The sequence below is a fragment of the Pollachius pollachius genome (assembly GCF_949987615.1).
Source record: "Pollachius pollachius genome assembly, chromosome: 10".
Lineage (NCBI taxonomy): Eukaryota > Metazoa > Chordata > Actinopteri > Gadiformes > Gadidae > Pollachius > Pollachius pollachius.
The window spans coordinates 5,298,718-5,314,899 of record NC_136943.1 but is presented as its reverse complement, the minus strand read 5'-3'; the positions used below and the strand labels follow the sequence as shown (position 1 = coordinate 5,314,899).

General features: G+C 41.9%; 4 protein-coding genes across 4 annotated transcripts in view; all 4 read left to right on the top strand.

Annotated features, from left to right (window-relative positions):
- The window catches only part of LOC307081616 (protocadherin alpha-10-like), a gene marked incomplete at both ends in the record, with an annotated part of 83,088 nt that extends 77,472 nt beyond the window's left edge, over positions 1 to 5,616 (top strand). Inside the window, 2 exons of the mRNA XM_079744864.1 lie at positions 2,839 to 3,527; positions 5,506 to 5,616. Of these exons, the coding sequence (XP_079600990.1) occupies positions 2,839 to 3,527; positions 5,506 to 5,616 (800 nt within the window). The remainder of the gene's footprint in view (positions 1 to 2,838; positions 3,528 to 5,505) is intronic.
- A 621-nt stretch (positions 5,617 to 6,237) lies between these two features.
- On the top strand, positions 6,238 to 8,912 carry LOC307081615 (protocadherin alpha-3-like; the record flags this gene model as incomplete). The annotated part of the gene is made up of 2 exons (XM_079744863.1): positions 6,238 to 8,652; positions 8,907 to 8,912. 2 exons carry the CDS (start codon positions 6,238 to 6,240, stop codon positions 8,910 to 8,912), a joined length of 2,421 nt encoding a protein of 806 aa, XP_079600989.1.
- A 1,092-nt stretch (positions 8,913 to 10,004) lies between these two features.
- On the top strand, positions 10,005 to 12,416 carry LOC307081614 (protocadherin alpha-3-like; the record flags this gene model as incomplete). Its single annotated transcript, XM_079744862.1, has 1 exon — positions 10,005 to 12,416. One exon carries the CDS (start codon positions 10,005 to 10,007, stop codon positions 12,414 to 12,416), a length of 2,412 nt encoding a protein of 803 aa, XP_079600988.1.
- Positions 12,417 to 13,271: 855 nt separating this feature from the next.
- On the top strand, positions 13,272 to 15,825 carry LOC307081285 (protocadherin alpha-2-like; the record flags this gene model as incomplete). Its single annotated transcript, XM_079744397.1, has 1 exon — positions 13,272 to 15,825. The coding sequence occupies exon 1, from the start codon at positions 13,426 to 13,428 to the stop codon at positions 15,823 to 15,825; it is 2,400 nt and encodes a 799-aa protein (XP_079600523.1). The 5' UTR covers positions 13,272 to 13,425.
- Between the last annotated feature and the right edge of the window lie 357 nt (positions 15,826 to 16,182).

The following is a 16,182-nucleotide window of genomic DNA, read 5'->3' as shown; positions in this document are numbered from 1 at the left end:
TGTTTTGAGCTCTCTAAAGGAGAGCCAGAGAGAGCCAGAGAGAGCGAAACATTTTGCTCACTGTTCATTGTGGCCCATTGTAATACATTACGGAAACGTCAGGCGATTCCAATCCTAGATTATCTTCTTAGCTTTTATGGTTATTGGGATTTAGGGCAATTCTGTGTGTGTGTGTGTGTGTGTGTGTGTGTGTGTGTGTGTGTGTGTGTGTGTGTGTGTGTGTGTGTATACGTGCACGTGTTTGTGATTGAGTGAGTGAGTGAGTGAGTGAGTGAGTGAGTGAGTGAGTGAGTGAGAGACTGTGTGTATGGCTGTGTGTGTGTGTGTGTGTGTGGGGGGGGTGCTTATGTCTCAGGATACCGTTATTATTAATATTTTCTAATCATGTTACCATATGAAAATAGGGCAGGGGGTTCTGCACCTATCACATAATCCAGGGATTACAGAGCAGAGGGCGTTCGTAAAATCATCACACAGACAGACAGACAGACAGACAGACAGACAGACAGACAGACAGACAGACAGACAGACAGACAGACAGACAGACAAGTGGGCTGTAGTCAGGCTTGTTATAGCATGCTCTGTAATGAATGCGTTCTATTGCCGGTGACACACAGATAGTGCTGTCCGTGGTTCTGAAATACGACAATGAGGCATTTTGCTTTCCACGGATGAGCAATATTTGAGGGAAATACATTAAATGGCCTCATTATCATGTCGTCAGAGTCTATCTTAAACTAAATTAATAATGTTGTATGGTAATGAAAAACGATGACACAATACTGAATATAAATATAATGCATTAATGTTTCTCTATCATTGGATGTGGCTATTTCTGAAAACAGCACATGGGAAGCTTAAAAGGCTACAGTGTGCCTCCACATGCGTTGCTGTGCCACGTAGTGTCGCTGTGGATCTACTTAAACCGAGAGGACGCCTTAGCTTGTCTAGGCCCCTCCTTTTGTCAGACTGGCTGGGACATTTATACATGCATTGTTACAAAGAGAAGAAGGATGAGTGAAGGAGGGTGGTAGAAGCAAGGAAAATCAATATTTACAGATTATTTCAACTGATATATTGGCCATGCACTATACACTTTTTTTTACAATTTGGATACATTTTCACTGAAACAAGGAATTGTTATGGATCGTGTTGAATGCAGACAGACATATTTGTGGCTTCAGCTTTTGTTCATCCTGCTGGGATTGATCTCGGGTGCGGTGGTCGGGCAGCTGTCGTATTCGGTCTCAGAGGAGGTAAACCGAGGGACTACGGTTGGAAATCTCGCTAAGGATCTGAACCTAAACCTCCAAGAGCTGGAGTCACGCATGTTCCAGGTGGTTATTGGATCGAAGAGGAAATATTTCGAGGTCAATCTCAAGACGGGTGTTCTCTTTGTCAATGAGAGGATAGACAGAGAGGAGTTGTGCGCTGAGGAACCGAAATGTACAGTGAGTGTAGAAGCCGTCATAAACAACCCATTGAAGCTCTTCCGTATCGAAGTAGACATTTTAGATGCAAATGACAATGGCCCATTGTTTACAGAACCATTGCAAAATTTAGATATAGCAGAAAGCACGTTACCAGGAGTGAGATTTGCCTTATCTGAGGCGACCGATGCAGATGTTGGGAAGAATGGAGTCAATACGTATAAATTAAGCCCAAATGAATATTTCACCTTGGCAGTGCATAAAGCAGAATCGGCGGTGTCGGCCGAATTAGTTTTACAGAAAGGTCTTGACAGAGAAAAGCAAGCTGTAATAAACCTAACACTAACTGCTTTTGATGGGGGTACACCCGCAAAATCTGGTAATTCGCTGATTATTATTCATGTCCTAGATATAAACGACAATCTTCCAATATTCAGCAAATCTCTATACAAGACTCAAATAGCTGAGAACTCGCGCCCAGGTACAACCGTAATGGCAGTAAACGCCACGGACGCAGACGAAGGCGATAATAGTGAGATCGTATATTCTCTCAGAAGCAAAGATCAAGACCGCGTGCTTGACATTTTTCAAATTGACCCCGACACGGGCGTTATTACGTTGAAAGGAAACCTTGACTTTGAGGCAAAAAAGTCTTTTGAGATACGCGTCGAGGCCAGAGACAAAGGCCAGCCGCCGATGTCCGCTCATAGTAAAGTGCTCGTAGAAGTCATGGACGTGAATGACAACGCGCCTCAAATTACAGTGACGTCATTACTAGACAGGGTCAAAGAGGACGCCCCAGTGGGCACAGCGATTGCTCTGGTGTCTGTCTCCGATAAAGACGGAGGACGTAATGGTGAAGTGAAGTGTGACGTCACGAAAAATATTCCTTTTAAATTGGAATCCAATTACAAAAACTATTACTCGTTGGTTGTTGCCGGGCCACTAGACAGGGAGAGCGCCTCCCAGTATAACGTCACAATCACGGCTAACGACGAAGGGATTCCGCGTCAGTACAGCCGAAGCTTTATTAACGTTTATGTTTCCGATGTTAACGACAACGCTCCGCGCTTCTCAGAGCCCTCGGTTCGCATATATGTGAAGGAAAACAGCCCAATAGGATCCACCATTAAATCGATATCTGCAGTTGATGCGGACGTCGGTGAAAACGGCCTCTTGAGCTATTCAGTTCTAAACAGCAATAGGAATGCAATGCCGCTGTCTTCAATGATTAACGTGAATCCACACACGGGAGAAATCACCAACCTTCAGTCTTTTAATTATGAGGAGCTCAAAACGTTTCAGTTTAAAGCTAAGGCCACAGACTCTGGAGTTCCTCCCCTCAGCGGTAACGTGACAGTCAATGTTTTTATCCTGGATGAGAATGACAACAGTCCCGGGATATTAGCCCCCTATTCTGAACACGGCTCCGTTAACAGTGAGAACATTCCCTACTCTGCTGAAGCGGGATACTATGTGGCTAAAATCAGGGCCGTAGACGCAGACTCTGGTTACAATGCACTGCTTTCTTATCACATCTCTGAACCCAAGGGAACCAATCTCTTTCGGATCGGAACCAGCACCGGTGAAATCAGGACTAAGAGAAGGATGAGTGACAATGATCTGAAAACTCACCCGTTGGTGGTGTTGGTTTGTGATAACGGAGAGCCCTCCCTGACAGCTACTGTGTCTATTGATGTCGTTGTGGTTGAAAACACAGGAGACCTTCAGACTCAGTTCAGACACGTGCCGCCAAAGGAGGGCAGCTTCTCTGCTTTAAACCTGTATTTGCTGATCGCCATTGCGTCGGTGTCAGTGATCTTTCTACTGAGTCTCATCAGTTTAATAGCAGTCAAATGCCACCGGACAGACAACAGTTTCAGCAGGTACAGCGCCCCAATGATCACCACCCACCCTGACGGGAGCTGGTCTTACTCTAAATCTACTCAGCAGTATGACGTGTGTTTCAGCTCAGACACACTGAAGAGTGACGTAGTAGTGTTCCCTCCTCAATTCCCGCCTGTTGATGGAGAACTGATCAGTATAAATGGAGGAGATACTTTAAGCAGGACTCAGACTTTGCCCAATCACGAGAAGGTAAGAATCAAACACATACTACAAATCACAACTGTTGCATGCTTGAAAAAGTGCAATTCTCACCAGAGTTTCCGCTTACAAAAGTTTTTTCCGCTATTAAGCAAATGCAATTACATAATTTCTAGTCTCTTTTCTAAACCTCCTCTCATCAATGTTGCTCATGAAAGCCCACAACATGACTTTGACCATGTATTGGTTTTGAGTCAAGCTTTCTATGGTTAATATTTTTGTATAATGAATACGATGCCTTGAAGGCATTTTCCTCTTGGTATACCAATCACATGTAAAAGACAGGAATAATATAACCTAAAGTGCTTAAGTCATTAGTCACCTAGGATTGATTATCTTTAAAGAGGTGTTGGCTGACAATACTTCGCTGTATATGGTAATGAATAAAACCTATACTTTAGTTAAGTGAAAAGAAGATAATACTTAATGTAAAACACAAAAATGTTGGCCAATTGCACGACGGAAACATAGTTTTTCCAAATAGGGCATGCAATCGTTTCGTACGGATAGAAACGTGCATTGCCTGTTTGCTGTTTAGTTCATGTATATGAGAACAGTCTCATTAATAATGAATGCACAGAAAATGATTCACAAATGTATTTTGTGATTTATATATAAATGACTCTCTTGTCACAAATTCATTTCAAAGCACACACAAATGGATATCGGTATGTATAAATGTAAAATAAATCCATAAAGAAAAATAAGTTTCACAAACACATTTCTGATCCACACACAAATGTGTCTTGTTTTAAACAAATGTAATATAAATCCATAAATATATTAATAAAAAAAATATTTGCAGTTTTCATAAAAAATGTATTTTGATGTTATTACATTTATATACAAACTGTTAAACTTGAATTAACAAGACGCTTTTCATTTGTGAACTTGTTTACATTTGTGCGTGAACTGGTCTGTATTTATATGTGGATTTTTGAGACTCTCCTGACATGACTGGATTCACAAATGCATTTTTTTCAACAAGGAACTCTCTGTAGCCAATCAGATGCATCCCTCGTTTTCAGCCAATCACATGACTGCTGTCCCGACCTCTGAAGAATAAGTCCAGCCTCCGAGCCTCCCGGTTCCCTCGGTCAAAAGTCTAGGGGAAATAATGGTTTTGTTGAATGATCGTACATAACAATCTCTAGGTGGCGAAGAAGTAAAAGCTGCGTCACGTTTTGAACTACACACTTTTTCCATCTAGTTTCGACTGGGTTTGGGATTGTCGGTACGTTAAAGTAGTAAACGGCACCGACAATCTAAAAACCCAGTCACTGCAGTCATGTGATTGGCCGAAAACGAGGGAGGCATCTGATTGGCTACAGATAGTTCCTTATTGAAGAAAAATGCATTTGTTAATCCAGCCACGTCAGGAGTGTCTCAAAAATCCACATATAAATACAGACCAGTTCACACACAAATGACAAGAAGTTCACAAATGAAAAGCGGCTTGTAAATTCAAGTTTAATAGTTTGTATATAAATGTAACAACATCCAAATAAATTTTGATGGAAATTGCAAATATTTTTAAATTCATATATTTATGGATTTTTATTACATTTATTTAAAACAAGACACATTTGTGTGTGGATCAGAAATGTGTTTGTGAAACCTATTTTTGTTTATGGATTTATTTTACATTTATACATGCCGATATCCATGTGTGTGTGCATTGAAATGTATTTGTGAGAAGAGAGTAATTTATATATAAATCACAAAATACATTTGTGAATCCTTCTCTGTGCATTCATAATTAATGAGACTGTTCTGACCCCATACATGTATGTCTGACAACTTAGTAGTTACGACGTTGATTGTCACAAGATTACTTTGGTTTGCGAATTCATTTGCGATTGCAGTGTTACAAGCATGGCCAAGACAAAGCTGCTATACGATAAAGTTGTCTTTCGACTGGATAGAGACATGTGATACGTTCCCAACGCATCCGCGTTGTATTTTATAGACGCTATCCATGGTCCTGAACATGCGGGGCCTGAATATGCTGGTCCTGAACGAGCTGCATGTGTTCTGTCTGCTGCTGCAGGGGGACGTGGTTCCACTCAAACAACAGTGAGGTTTGTGGAACATTGGAGATGTTACCGTCCATGATGTGCCATCGGATGAAATGGTGGTTATTTTGAAGCCTAATCATTGCAGTTAGTTTCCAGTCTGTTAGCAGTGCACTTTGAAACAATGAGCTATCTGCGAAAATAGCCTTATCCCTGTAGTTCTATACATTTCAAATACTGTGGGTCTGGCCACTTGGTAATCTTTTTCGTGCTGCATTTGATTGGTTGGCATTGGACAGCATTGAGAAGAATCAAATAGTATAAATGGTTATTTGCTTCCCGTTCGTATCGTTTCTTCGTTTCGTTGGAAATGGCTAATTTCGCAACGTTTGGAATGACAGCTGTGAATGTTTGACGCACTTCTATCAGGTGACCAGAGGGGGGCATTATAGACCACGACATTGAAATAATTGGAACGTAGGGCTGAGGCCACTCCCGGCTCACGACGACTCTCTGGGCTTTGTTACCAGAAACGCAGAAGGAGAATGAACTGCAAGGCATCCATCGTTTCACTATAAATAATAAGAAGGGCATGTACACTCGTTGGATTTACCATATTTTCCTGGATTATTTTGGAGCATTTCTCTAATTTTGACATATTGGCCGTGTCGGACTCGCATGGTACTATGTCTGTATCTATTCGAAGGGGCTCCGTTGGAATACACATAGCGCTTGTGTTACTGGATTTGTGTTGTACAGCAGCGTACGGGCAGCTCTCCTACTCCGTCTCTGAAGAGGCAAACCCCGGGACGTCTGTTGGAAACCTCGTGAAGGATCTGCACCTCAACCTGCAGGAATTGGATTCGCGTAGATTTCAGATTGTCACCAGTTCAAAGAAACGACATTTCGAGGTGGATCTAAAGACTGGAGTTCTCTTTGTCAAAGAACGGATCGACAGGGAGGAGCTGTGCGCCAAAGCTAGAAAATGCACCGTAAACGTTGAGGCAGTTATCAACGATCCTCTAGAACTTCATCGATTAGAAGTGAACGTTTTAGACATTAATGATAACTCACCGTTTTTCACAGAGATGTTGCAGTCTCTTAACATCGCCGAGAGTACTTTCCCAGGACAAAAATTCGGCCTTGTAGAGGCATCGGATTTAGACATTGGCAAGAACAGCGTGAATACATACAAGCTCAGTCCTACTGATTATTTTTCGCTGGATGTTTATAAAGGGGGAGACAGTCCGTCTGCCGAGTTAGTTCTGCAGAAGGCGCTAGACCGAGAGAAACAGGCTCTGATAAAGCTCACGTTGACCGCAATTGACGGAGGAAATCCTCCTAAATCAGGAACGTCACAAATAATTATTAATGTTTTAGACAACAATGATAATTCTCCAGTATTCAGTAAATCACTGTACAAAATACAAATTATAGAAAATGTGCCTTCAGGAACCACAGTAGTCATCCTCGAAGCAACAGACGCAGATGAAGGTGTTAATGGCGAAATTGAATATTCACTCAGGAGTAAAGGCCAGGATCTTATTTTAGATTTATTTGATATTGATTCTAAAAGCGGTGCAATTACAATCAAAGGTCCAATAGACTTTGAACAAAACTCTGCGTTTGAGATCCACGCGCAGGCCAGTGACAGAGGCCAGCCTCCGATGTCAGCTCACTGTAAAGTACTCGTAGAGGTAGTGGACCTCAACGACAACGCTCCGGAGATCACCGTGACGTCACTCATGAACGCAGTGAAAGAGGACGCTAAAATAGGTACCGCTATTGCTCTGGTTACCGTACTTGACAAAGACGATGGAATAAACGGTGTGTTAAAAGCGGTTATCGCCAATGATCCACCATTTAAACTTCAGAAGAACTACAACAACTATTATTCCTTAGTGGTTAACGGACCTCTGGACAGGGAGACCGTCTCCCAGTACACCGTTACTATTATAGCCACTGATGAAGGGTCCCCGCCTCTCTCGGGCACTGCCGTCGTCACTGTTCACGTATCGGACATCAACGACAACGAGCCCCGCTTCACGGAGCCCGTGCTGAACGTGTACGTCAGAGAAAACGGGCCGGTGGGGGTCATTGTTAAGACGGTTTCTGCAGTTGACGCTGACGTCGATCAAAACGGTCAAGTGAAGTATTCGTTTCTGCCGAGCAGTAGTTCAGCTGTGCCGCTTTCTTCAATGTTGAATATTAATTCAGAAACTGGAGATGTTTTAACCCTTCAATCATTTAACTATGAGGAATTAAAAACCTTTCAGTTTAAAGTTCAGGCCACAGACTCAGGAGTTCCTCCGCTTAGCAGTAACGCCACTGTTAACGTTTTTATCCTGGATGAGAATGACAACAGTCCTGGGATTATAGCCCCCTATTCTGAACACGGCTCCGTTAACAGTGAGAACATTCCCTACTCTGCTGAAGCGGGATACTTTGTGGCTAAAATCAGGGCTGTAGACACAGACTCTGGTTACAATGCACTGCTTTCTTACCACATCTCTGAACCCAAAGGAACCAATCTCTTTCGGATCGGAACCAGCACCGGTGAAATCAGGACTAAGAGACGGATGAGTGACAATGACCTGAAAACTCACCCGTTGGTGGTGTTGGTTTGTGATAACGGGGATCCCTCCCTGACAGCTACTGTGTCTATTGATGTCGTTGTGGTTGAAAACACAGGAGACCTTCAGACTCAGTTCAGACACGTGCCGCTAAAGGAGGACAGCTTCTCTGCTTTAAACCTGTATTTGCTGATCGCCATTGCGTCGGTGTCTGTGATTTTTCTACTGAGTCTCGTCAGTTTAATAGCAGTCAAATGCCACCGGACAGACAACAGTTTCAGCAGGTACAGCGCCCCAATGATCACCACCCACCCTGACGGGAGCTGGTCTTACTCTAAATCTACTCAGCAGTATGACGTGTGTTTCAGCTCAGACACACTGAAGAGTGACGTAGTAGTGTTCCCTCCTCAATTCCCGCCTGTTGATGGAGAACTGATCAGTATAAACGGAGGAGACACTTTAAGCAGGACTCAGACTTTGCCCAATCACGAGAAGGTAAGAATCAAACACATCAAACTCTTACCAAAAGTTTTTCCGCTATTAAGCAAATGCATTTACAGTCCTTTTTCTCAACTACCCCTCATCAATGATGACCATGAAAGCCCTGAAAATGACCTTGAACATGTATTCGTTTTGACGTCAAGCTTTCAGCAGTTAATCTATTTGTATAATGAATGCCATGCATTGAAGGTATATTTCTTTTGGTAGACCAATCACATGTAAAATACAGAAATAATATAACCTAATGTGTTGAACTGGCTATTATGTAATTTTTCACCTAGGGTTGATCATCTTTAAAGTGGTGTTGGCTTACAATAATTCGCTGTATGTGGTAATGAATACAACCTGTATTATAGTTCTGTGAAAATTAAGAGAATACTTCATGTAAAACACTAAAACATTGGCCAATTGCACTACGGAAAAATAGTTATTGCAAATAGGGCAGGCAATCGTTTTGTACGGATAGTAACTTGCAATGCCTGTTAGTTCATGTGTCAGGTAACTTTGTCGTTACTACGTTGTTTGTTGCAAGATAACTTTAGTTTGCGAATTCAGTAGTAGTAGTAGTGTTCCCTCCTCAATTCCCTCCTGTTGATGGAGAACTGATCAGTATAAACTGAGGAGACACTCACGTCATAACATTCGACTGGGCATTTTTACTTTTCTCATGATCTAAACTGTTTTACAGCAAATGTCAAACCATCAATTACATGTAATTCTAAGGTTTACTGCATTATAAGACTTTTTTCTTTAACACATTGTCAATGATTTGTTATTATTGAGTAAACAAGGCTCCTTTATCAATGGCTATGGTAACCAATAGATGGACCGCTGTCCTTGGTTCTGAAATGGGATTCAATAGGCTTGTAACCGCGTTCCTCTAGACTGGAATGATTCATCCTCACAATGGAAAGCAATAATTTGCTGTTCATAATTTACTCGCTGGAGGCATGTAACTTATTCATCAAATATCAGAGTTTAAGCAATTATTTTTTGCATTTTTCCATTTTTTGTCCGATTTCATAGTGTTACATTTTGATGGTCAGTACACAGTTAATCTAGTATTACAAGAGAATGGAACAAATTCCATTCTCGTTTGTTTTGGAAAATTGAGTGTACCTGCGTCAAGTGTCCACAAGGGGACATTGTAGACCATAACATTTTGACGACTAGATCTACGTGAAACTCTACCCAGGTCTGAGAAACGACTGCGTTTCTCTGGGCTTTGTTCCAAAGGCGAGCAGAAGGATAAAGAGAATTGCGGCCGTTATGTTGGCAGTGCTCCTGATTATACATCTATATTTGAGGGACGACTTCTCCTGGAATAACGGGATTAAAGCGATATTTCGACCCATTCTCTGTTCGTTTCGGATGGAATTATGTCACTGCCCATGAGGAAAATGAGTTATATTTGGATATATCTGGTGGTTACGCTTGTCGGATGCTTTTGGGAAACGGTATGCGGGCAGCTTTCCTATTCGGTGTCCGAGGAGATAAAACCGGGCGCTTCTGTTGGAAATATTGCTAAGGATCTAAACCTCAACATTCAGGATCTGGAATCCCGTACGTTTCAACTCGTTTCTGGCTCAAAGCGAAAATACTTCGAGGTGAATCTCAAAACTGGTTCTCTGTTTGTCAATGAAAGAATCGACCGTGAGGAGCTCTGTGCAAAGGCTACAAAATGCACCGTAAACATAGAGGCCGTGATCAATAGTCCATTGAAATTGTATCATTTAGAGGTCAACATTGTAGATCAAAATGATAATGCACCCTTTTTCGTAGAAAATGTACAATCCCTCGACATCCCAGAAAGTACTCTAACCGGAGCCAAATTTGCACTTATTGAAGCATCTGATTTGGACGTAGGTAAAAACAGTGTGAGTACATACACGCTCAGTCCGAATGATTACTTTATTTTGGAAATACATAAAGGAGGTAAGAGTGTGTCCGCCGAGTTAGTGCTGCAGAAGGCGTTAGATCGGGAGAAAGAGGCCCTTATTAAGCTCACACTGACAGCAGTTGACGGGGGAAATCCTCCCAGATCAGGAACATCACTGATCGTTATTAACGTTTTAGATATTAATGATAACCGCCCACTTTTCAGTAATTCACTGTTCAAAACGCGGATTTTGGAAAACTTGCCTCCTGGAACTAAAATAATTATATTAAATGCAACAGACGCAGATGAAGGTGTGAATAGTGATATTGAATACTCACTAAGAAGTAAAGGCCAGGATGACATATTTGATTTATTTGATATTGATTCTAAAAGCGGCGCAATTTCGATCAAAGGTCCAATAGACTTTGAAATGAATTCCGCGTTTGAGATCCACGCGCAGGCCAGTGACAGAGGCCAGCCTCCAATGTCAGCTCACTGTAAAGTACTCGTAGAGGTAGTGGACCTCAATGACAATGCTCCGGAGATCACCGTGACGTCATTGATGGATACAGTAAAGGAAGACGCTAAAATAGGCACCGCTATTGCTCTGGTCTCTGTTCTCGACAAAGACGATGGAAAGTACAGCGTAGTTAGGGTTGTGATCACCAACGACGTGCCATTCAAGTTGGAAACCAACTATAAAAACTATTACTCGCTGGTAGTTAACGGGCTCATCGACAGAGAGACGATTTCTCATCACAAGGTGAATATCGTAGCAACTGATGAAGGGACCCCACCTCTTTCCAGCTCCACCGTTGTCACAGTGCACGTGGCTGACGTCAACGACAACGAGCCCCGTTTCACGGAGACTCTGATGAACGTTTATGTCAAAGAGAATAGCCATGTAGGTGTTATTATTAAAACCGCGTCGGCAATTGACGTTGACGTGGGACAAAACGGTCAGATAAGTTACTCACTTTTGACAAACAGTGTTTCCTCACTACCTCTCTCTACAATGGTCAATATTAATTCAGAAACTGGCGATATTATCAGTCGCCAATCTTTCGACTACGAAGAGTTAAAAACGTTTCAATTCAAAGTTAAGGGCACGGACTCCGGTATTCCTCCCCTCAGCAGTAACGTGACAGTCAACGTTTTTATCCTGGATGAGAATGACAACAGTCCCGGGATATTAGCCCCCTATTCTGAACACGGCTCCGTTAACAGTGAGAACATTCCCTACTCTGCTGAAGCGGGATACTTTGTGGCTAAAATCAGGGCCGTAGACGCAGACTCTGGTTACAATGCACTGCTGTCTTATCACATCTCTGAACCCAAAGGAACCAATCTCTTTCGGATTGGAACCAGCACCGGTGAAATCAGGACTAAGAGACGGATGAGTGACAATGACCTGAAAACTCACCCGTTGGTGGTGTTGGTTTGTGATAACGGGGAGCCCTCCCTGACAGCTACTGTGTCTATTGATGTCGTTGTGGTTGAAAACGCCGGAGACCTTCAGACTCAGTTCAGACACGTGCCGCTAAAGGAGGACAGCTTCTCTGCTTTAAACCTGTATTTGCTGATCGCCATTGCGTCGGTGTCAGTGATCTTTCTACTGAGTCTCGTCAGTTTAATAGCAGTCAAATGCCACCGGACAGACAACAGTTTCAGCAGGTACAGCGCCCCAATGATCACCACCCACCCTGACGGGAGCTGGTCTTACTCTAAATCTACTCAGCAGTATGACGTGTGTTTCAGCTCAGACACACTGAAGAGTGACGTAGTAGTGTTCCCTCCTCAATTCCCCCCTGTTGATGGAGAACTGATCAGCATAAATGAAGGAGACACTTCAAGCAGGACTCAGACTTTGCCCAATCACGAGAAGGTAAGACACATGAACGTTCATATTTGATTATTCTGTTGATTTGCACTTACTGTCTGTATTGGATCATCCTAATCCAAAACTACTTTATGCTGTCCCTGCTGAAACAATACTTTAAAGACTATTAAACAAATGCAGCAAATTATTCTATCTATTCTATAGATAGATGAACACATATTATGCGTTTGATAATGTTGAAATTATTATTGCATTATAAGCACAGGGTAGCCTACTCTTGCAATTTGAGTCACTTATTTAGCGTTTCTTCACACATTGCATACAAACACACCAGTCTACAACGGCTACCAAATTAAATAATTATTAACAAATGATAATAATAATAATCATCTTCATGATCACAAAACTTCTGATTATTATTGTTGTTTGTATTAAGAAGGTATTATAGAGATATTGTTGTTTCGTAAACGGTTGGCACGTTACTTCTAGTCATGAACAAATACGTCAATGTGCCATTACATTTTTTGTGGGCACATTTGCTTCCAAAATAAATAGCCATGGGAGAATTGACATTAGCATAGTTTAGCAAAAAGATTACTGTGACATTTTCCACCCATCCCCGTTATTATTAATCCTAAATGAATGGTTAACAAAGTAAACAAAATATCAAGATGCTTTCTTTCTGAAATTATTTCAAGTCAAAAGCCAAATAACTGACGTTAAATGTAATAAAGAACCAATTATGTTCCTTAATTAACACATAATAATGTAGGTTACAAGGAACAAAAAAAGTATTCATGTTTTCCACATGGTTGGTTACATTAACATTATAGCCCATTGTCAGATAGCTTTTTATGAACCTTTATTTCCTCATGACGGACACGTGGTGTCGCTTGAGACCGTGGTAAAATATAGAGGCAGAAGACTCCTCCTCTGTTTAACCTAAGTCGTCAGTCTGTAGTGCTTTCTGGTCCAGGAAACATTCGGATGAAGTCGTAGGAGAAGGGTTGGACCGTGGCATAAAACTGGATATTCCTTATATTTCGTGGATCGAGGATTTATCTCTTTTGATATTTCGGCGATGGCTGCATTGGGACGATACGATCATGTGTGGATTGTACTCTCCGTTCTGCTTTTTTTCTGTGAATGGTCCGTTGCACAGATATCCTACTCTGTTTCCGAAGAGGTGGACAAAGGAACCGTAGTCGGGAACCTCGCCAAAGATTTAAACCTCATTCTCCAGCAATTACAATCCAGGAATCTTGAAATCAATTCGGGTTACAATATTCAGTATTTTCAGGTTGATTTGCAAAGTGGATTTCTATGTGTTAACGAGAGGATAGACCGAGAGGAGCTTTGTCCTAACACGGTAAAGTGCTCTTTAAACGTAGAGGCCATGTTAAGTCATCCACGAGATCTTCGTAGAATAGAAATTGATATTCTCGATGTAAATGATAATTCACCATATTTTATGGATGAGGTTAAGATAATTGATCTGACTGAGTCCTCATATCCCGGGGAAAGGTATCCATTGCCAACTGCTCATGATGTGGATATAGGTAAAAACTCTGTAAAGGCGTATAAATTGACCCATAACGAACATTTTTCTTTAGATGTTCAAAGCAGTGGAGACAGCAGTCTTTCTGCTGAGTTGGTTTTGCAAAAATCATTAGACAGAGAGAAACAGGCCGTAATCACACTGACTCTGACCGCTGTAGACGGGGGTAAACCTCCCAGATCAGGGACATTGCAAATAACCGTTAACGTAATGGACGTGAATGACAACAGTCCCGTGTTTAGTCAATCTCTCTACAAAGCGCAGATTGTTGAGAATGCTGAAATAGGAGCCACGTTATTAACTCTCAGCGCTACTGACTTGGATGACGGTGTAAATAGTGAGCTTGTCTACTCGTTTGCAGCAAAGGGGCGCGTTGACCCCAGTGATACATTCTCCCTCAACGAAGAGACCGGTGTTATCACAATAAAATCTAACATTGATTTTGAGGAAAATAAAGCTTACGATATTCGTGTCCAAGCAAAAGATAAAGGTACGCCTCCTCGTATTGGACATGGCAAGATTTTGGTCGAGGTGATCGATATAAATGATAATTTACCGGAAATAATTGTCTCATCTCTTATGAATCAGGTTAAAGAAGACGCTGAATTAGGTACAGTCGTGGCCTTGGTAACTGTGACAGATAGAGACGGAGGCAAAAATGGACATGCAAATTGTAGAATTACTGGCTCTGTTCCTTTTAAACTGAAGTCAAACTATAAGAATTACTACTCTTTGTTGGTTGACGGTGATCTTGATAGAGAGAGCGTTTCTCAGTATGACGTCACCATCACAGCTACGGACGAGGGGTCTCCACCCCTCTCTAGTACCAATGTGATCACCGTCCAGGTTTCTGATGTTAATGACAATCCACCGCGTTTTCCTCATCCGGTCATAAATGTTTATGTGAAAGAAAACAGCCCGACGGATAGAGTCATTCATACAGTAACCGCTACTGACGCAGATTTAGGCAACAATGCAAAAGTAACGTACACTATAATTAATGACGTGTCCATGCCTGTGTTATCAATGGTTAATATCAACTCAGAGACTGGCGAATTAGTTTGCCTTCAGTCTTTTAATTATGAAGAAAAAAAAACATTTCAGTTCAAAGTTAAAGGCATCGATTCTGGAGCACCTTCACTGAGCAGTAACGCCACTGTTAACGTTTTCATCCTGGATGAGAATGACAACAGTCCCGGGATATTAGCCCCCTATTCTGAACACGGCTCCGTTAACAGTGAGAACATTCCCTACTCTGCTGAAGCGGGATACTTTGCGGCTAAAATCAGGGCCGTAGACGCCGACTCTGGTTACAATGCACTGCTTTCTTATCACATCTCTGAACCCAAAGGAACCAATCTCTTTCGGATCGGAACCAGCACCGGTGAAATCAGGACTAAGAGAAGGATGAGTGACAATGACCTGAAAACTCACCCGTTGGTGGTGTTGGTTTGTGATACCGGAGAGCCCTCCCTGACAGCTACTTTGTCTCTTGATGTCGTTGTGGTTGAAAACACAGGAGACCTTCAGACTCAGTTCAGACACGTGCCGCTAAAGGAGGACAGCTTATCTGCTTTAAACCTGTATTTGCTGATTGCCATTGCGTCGGTGTCAGTGATCTTTCTACTGAGTCTCGTCAGTTTAATAGCAGTCAAATGCCACCGGACAGACAACAGTTTCAGCAGGTACAGCGCCCCAATGATCACCACCCACCCTGATGGGAGCTGGTCTTACTCTAAATCTACTCAGCAGTATGACGTGTGTTTCAGCTCAGACACACTGAAGAGTGACGTAGTAGTGTTCCCTCCTCAATTCCCGCCTGTTGATGGAGAACTGATCAGTATAAATGGAGGAGACACTTTAAGCAGAACTCAGACTTTGCCCAATCACGAGAAGGTAAGAATAAAACACATCATATTATAAGTCACAAATTTTGCACGTTTAAAAAAGTGCCTTTCACCCTTGAGTTTCCTCTAACAAAAGTTTTTCCCAAATTGAACAAATGCAGTTATAGAAATTCTTGTATCTTTTCTCAAATACCCCTCATCAATGATGACCATGAAAGCCCTGAACATGACCTGGAACATGTATTTGTTATGATTTCAAGCTTTCTACTGTGATTCTATTTGTTAATGAATACCATGCCTTGAAGTTATTTTCCCCTTGGAACACCAATCGACAGAAATAATATAACCTAATGTGTTGAACTGGCTATAATGTAATTTGTCACCTAGGGTTGATCATTTTTGAAGTGGTGTTGGCTGACAATAATTCGCTGTA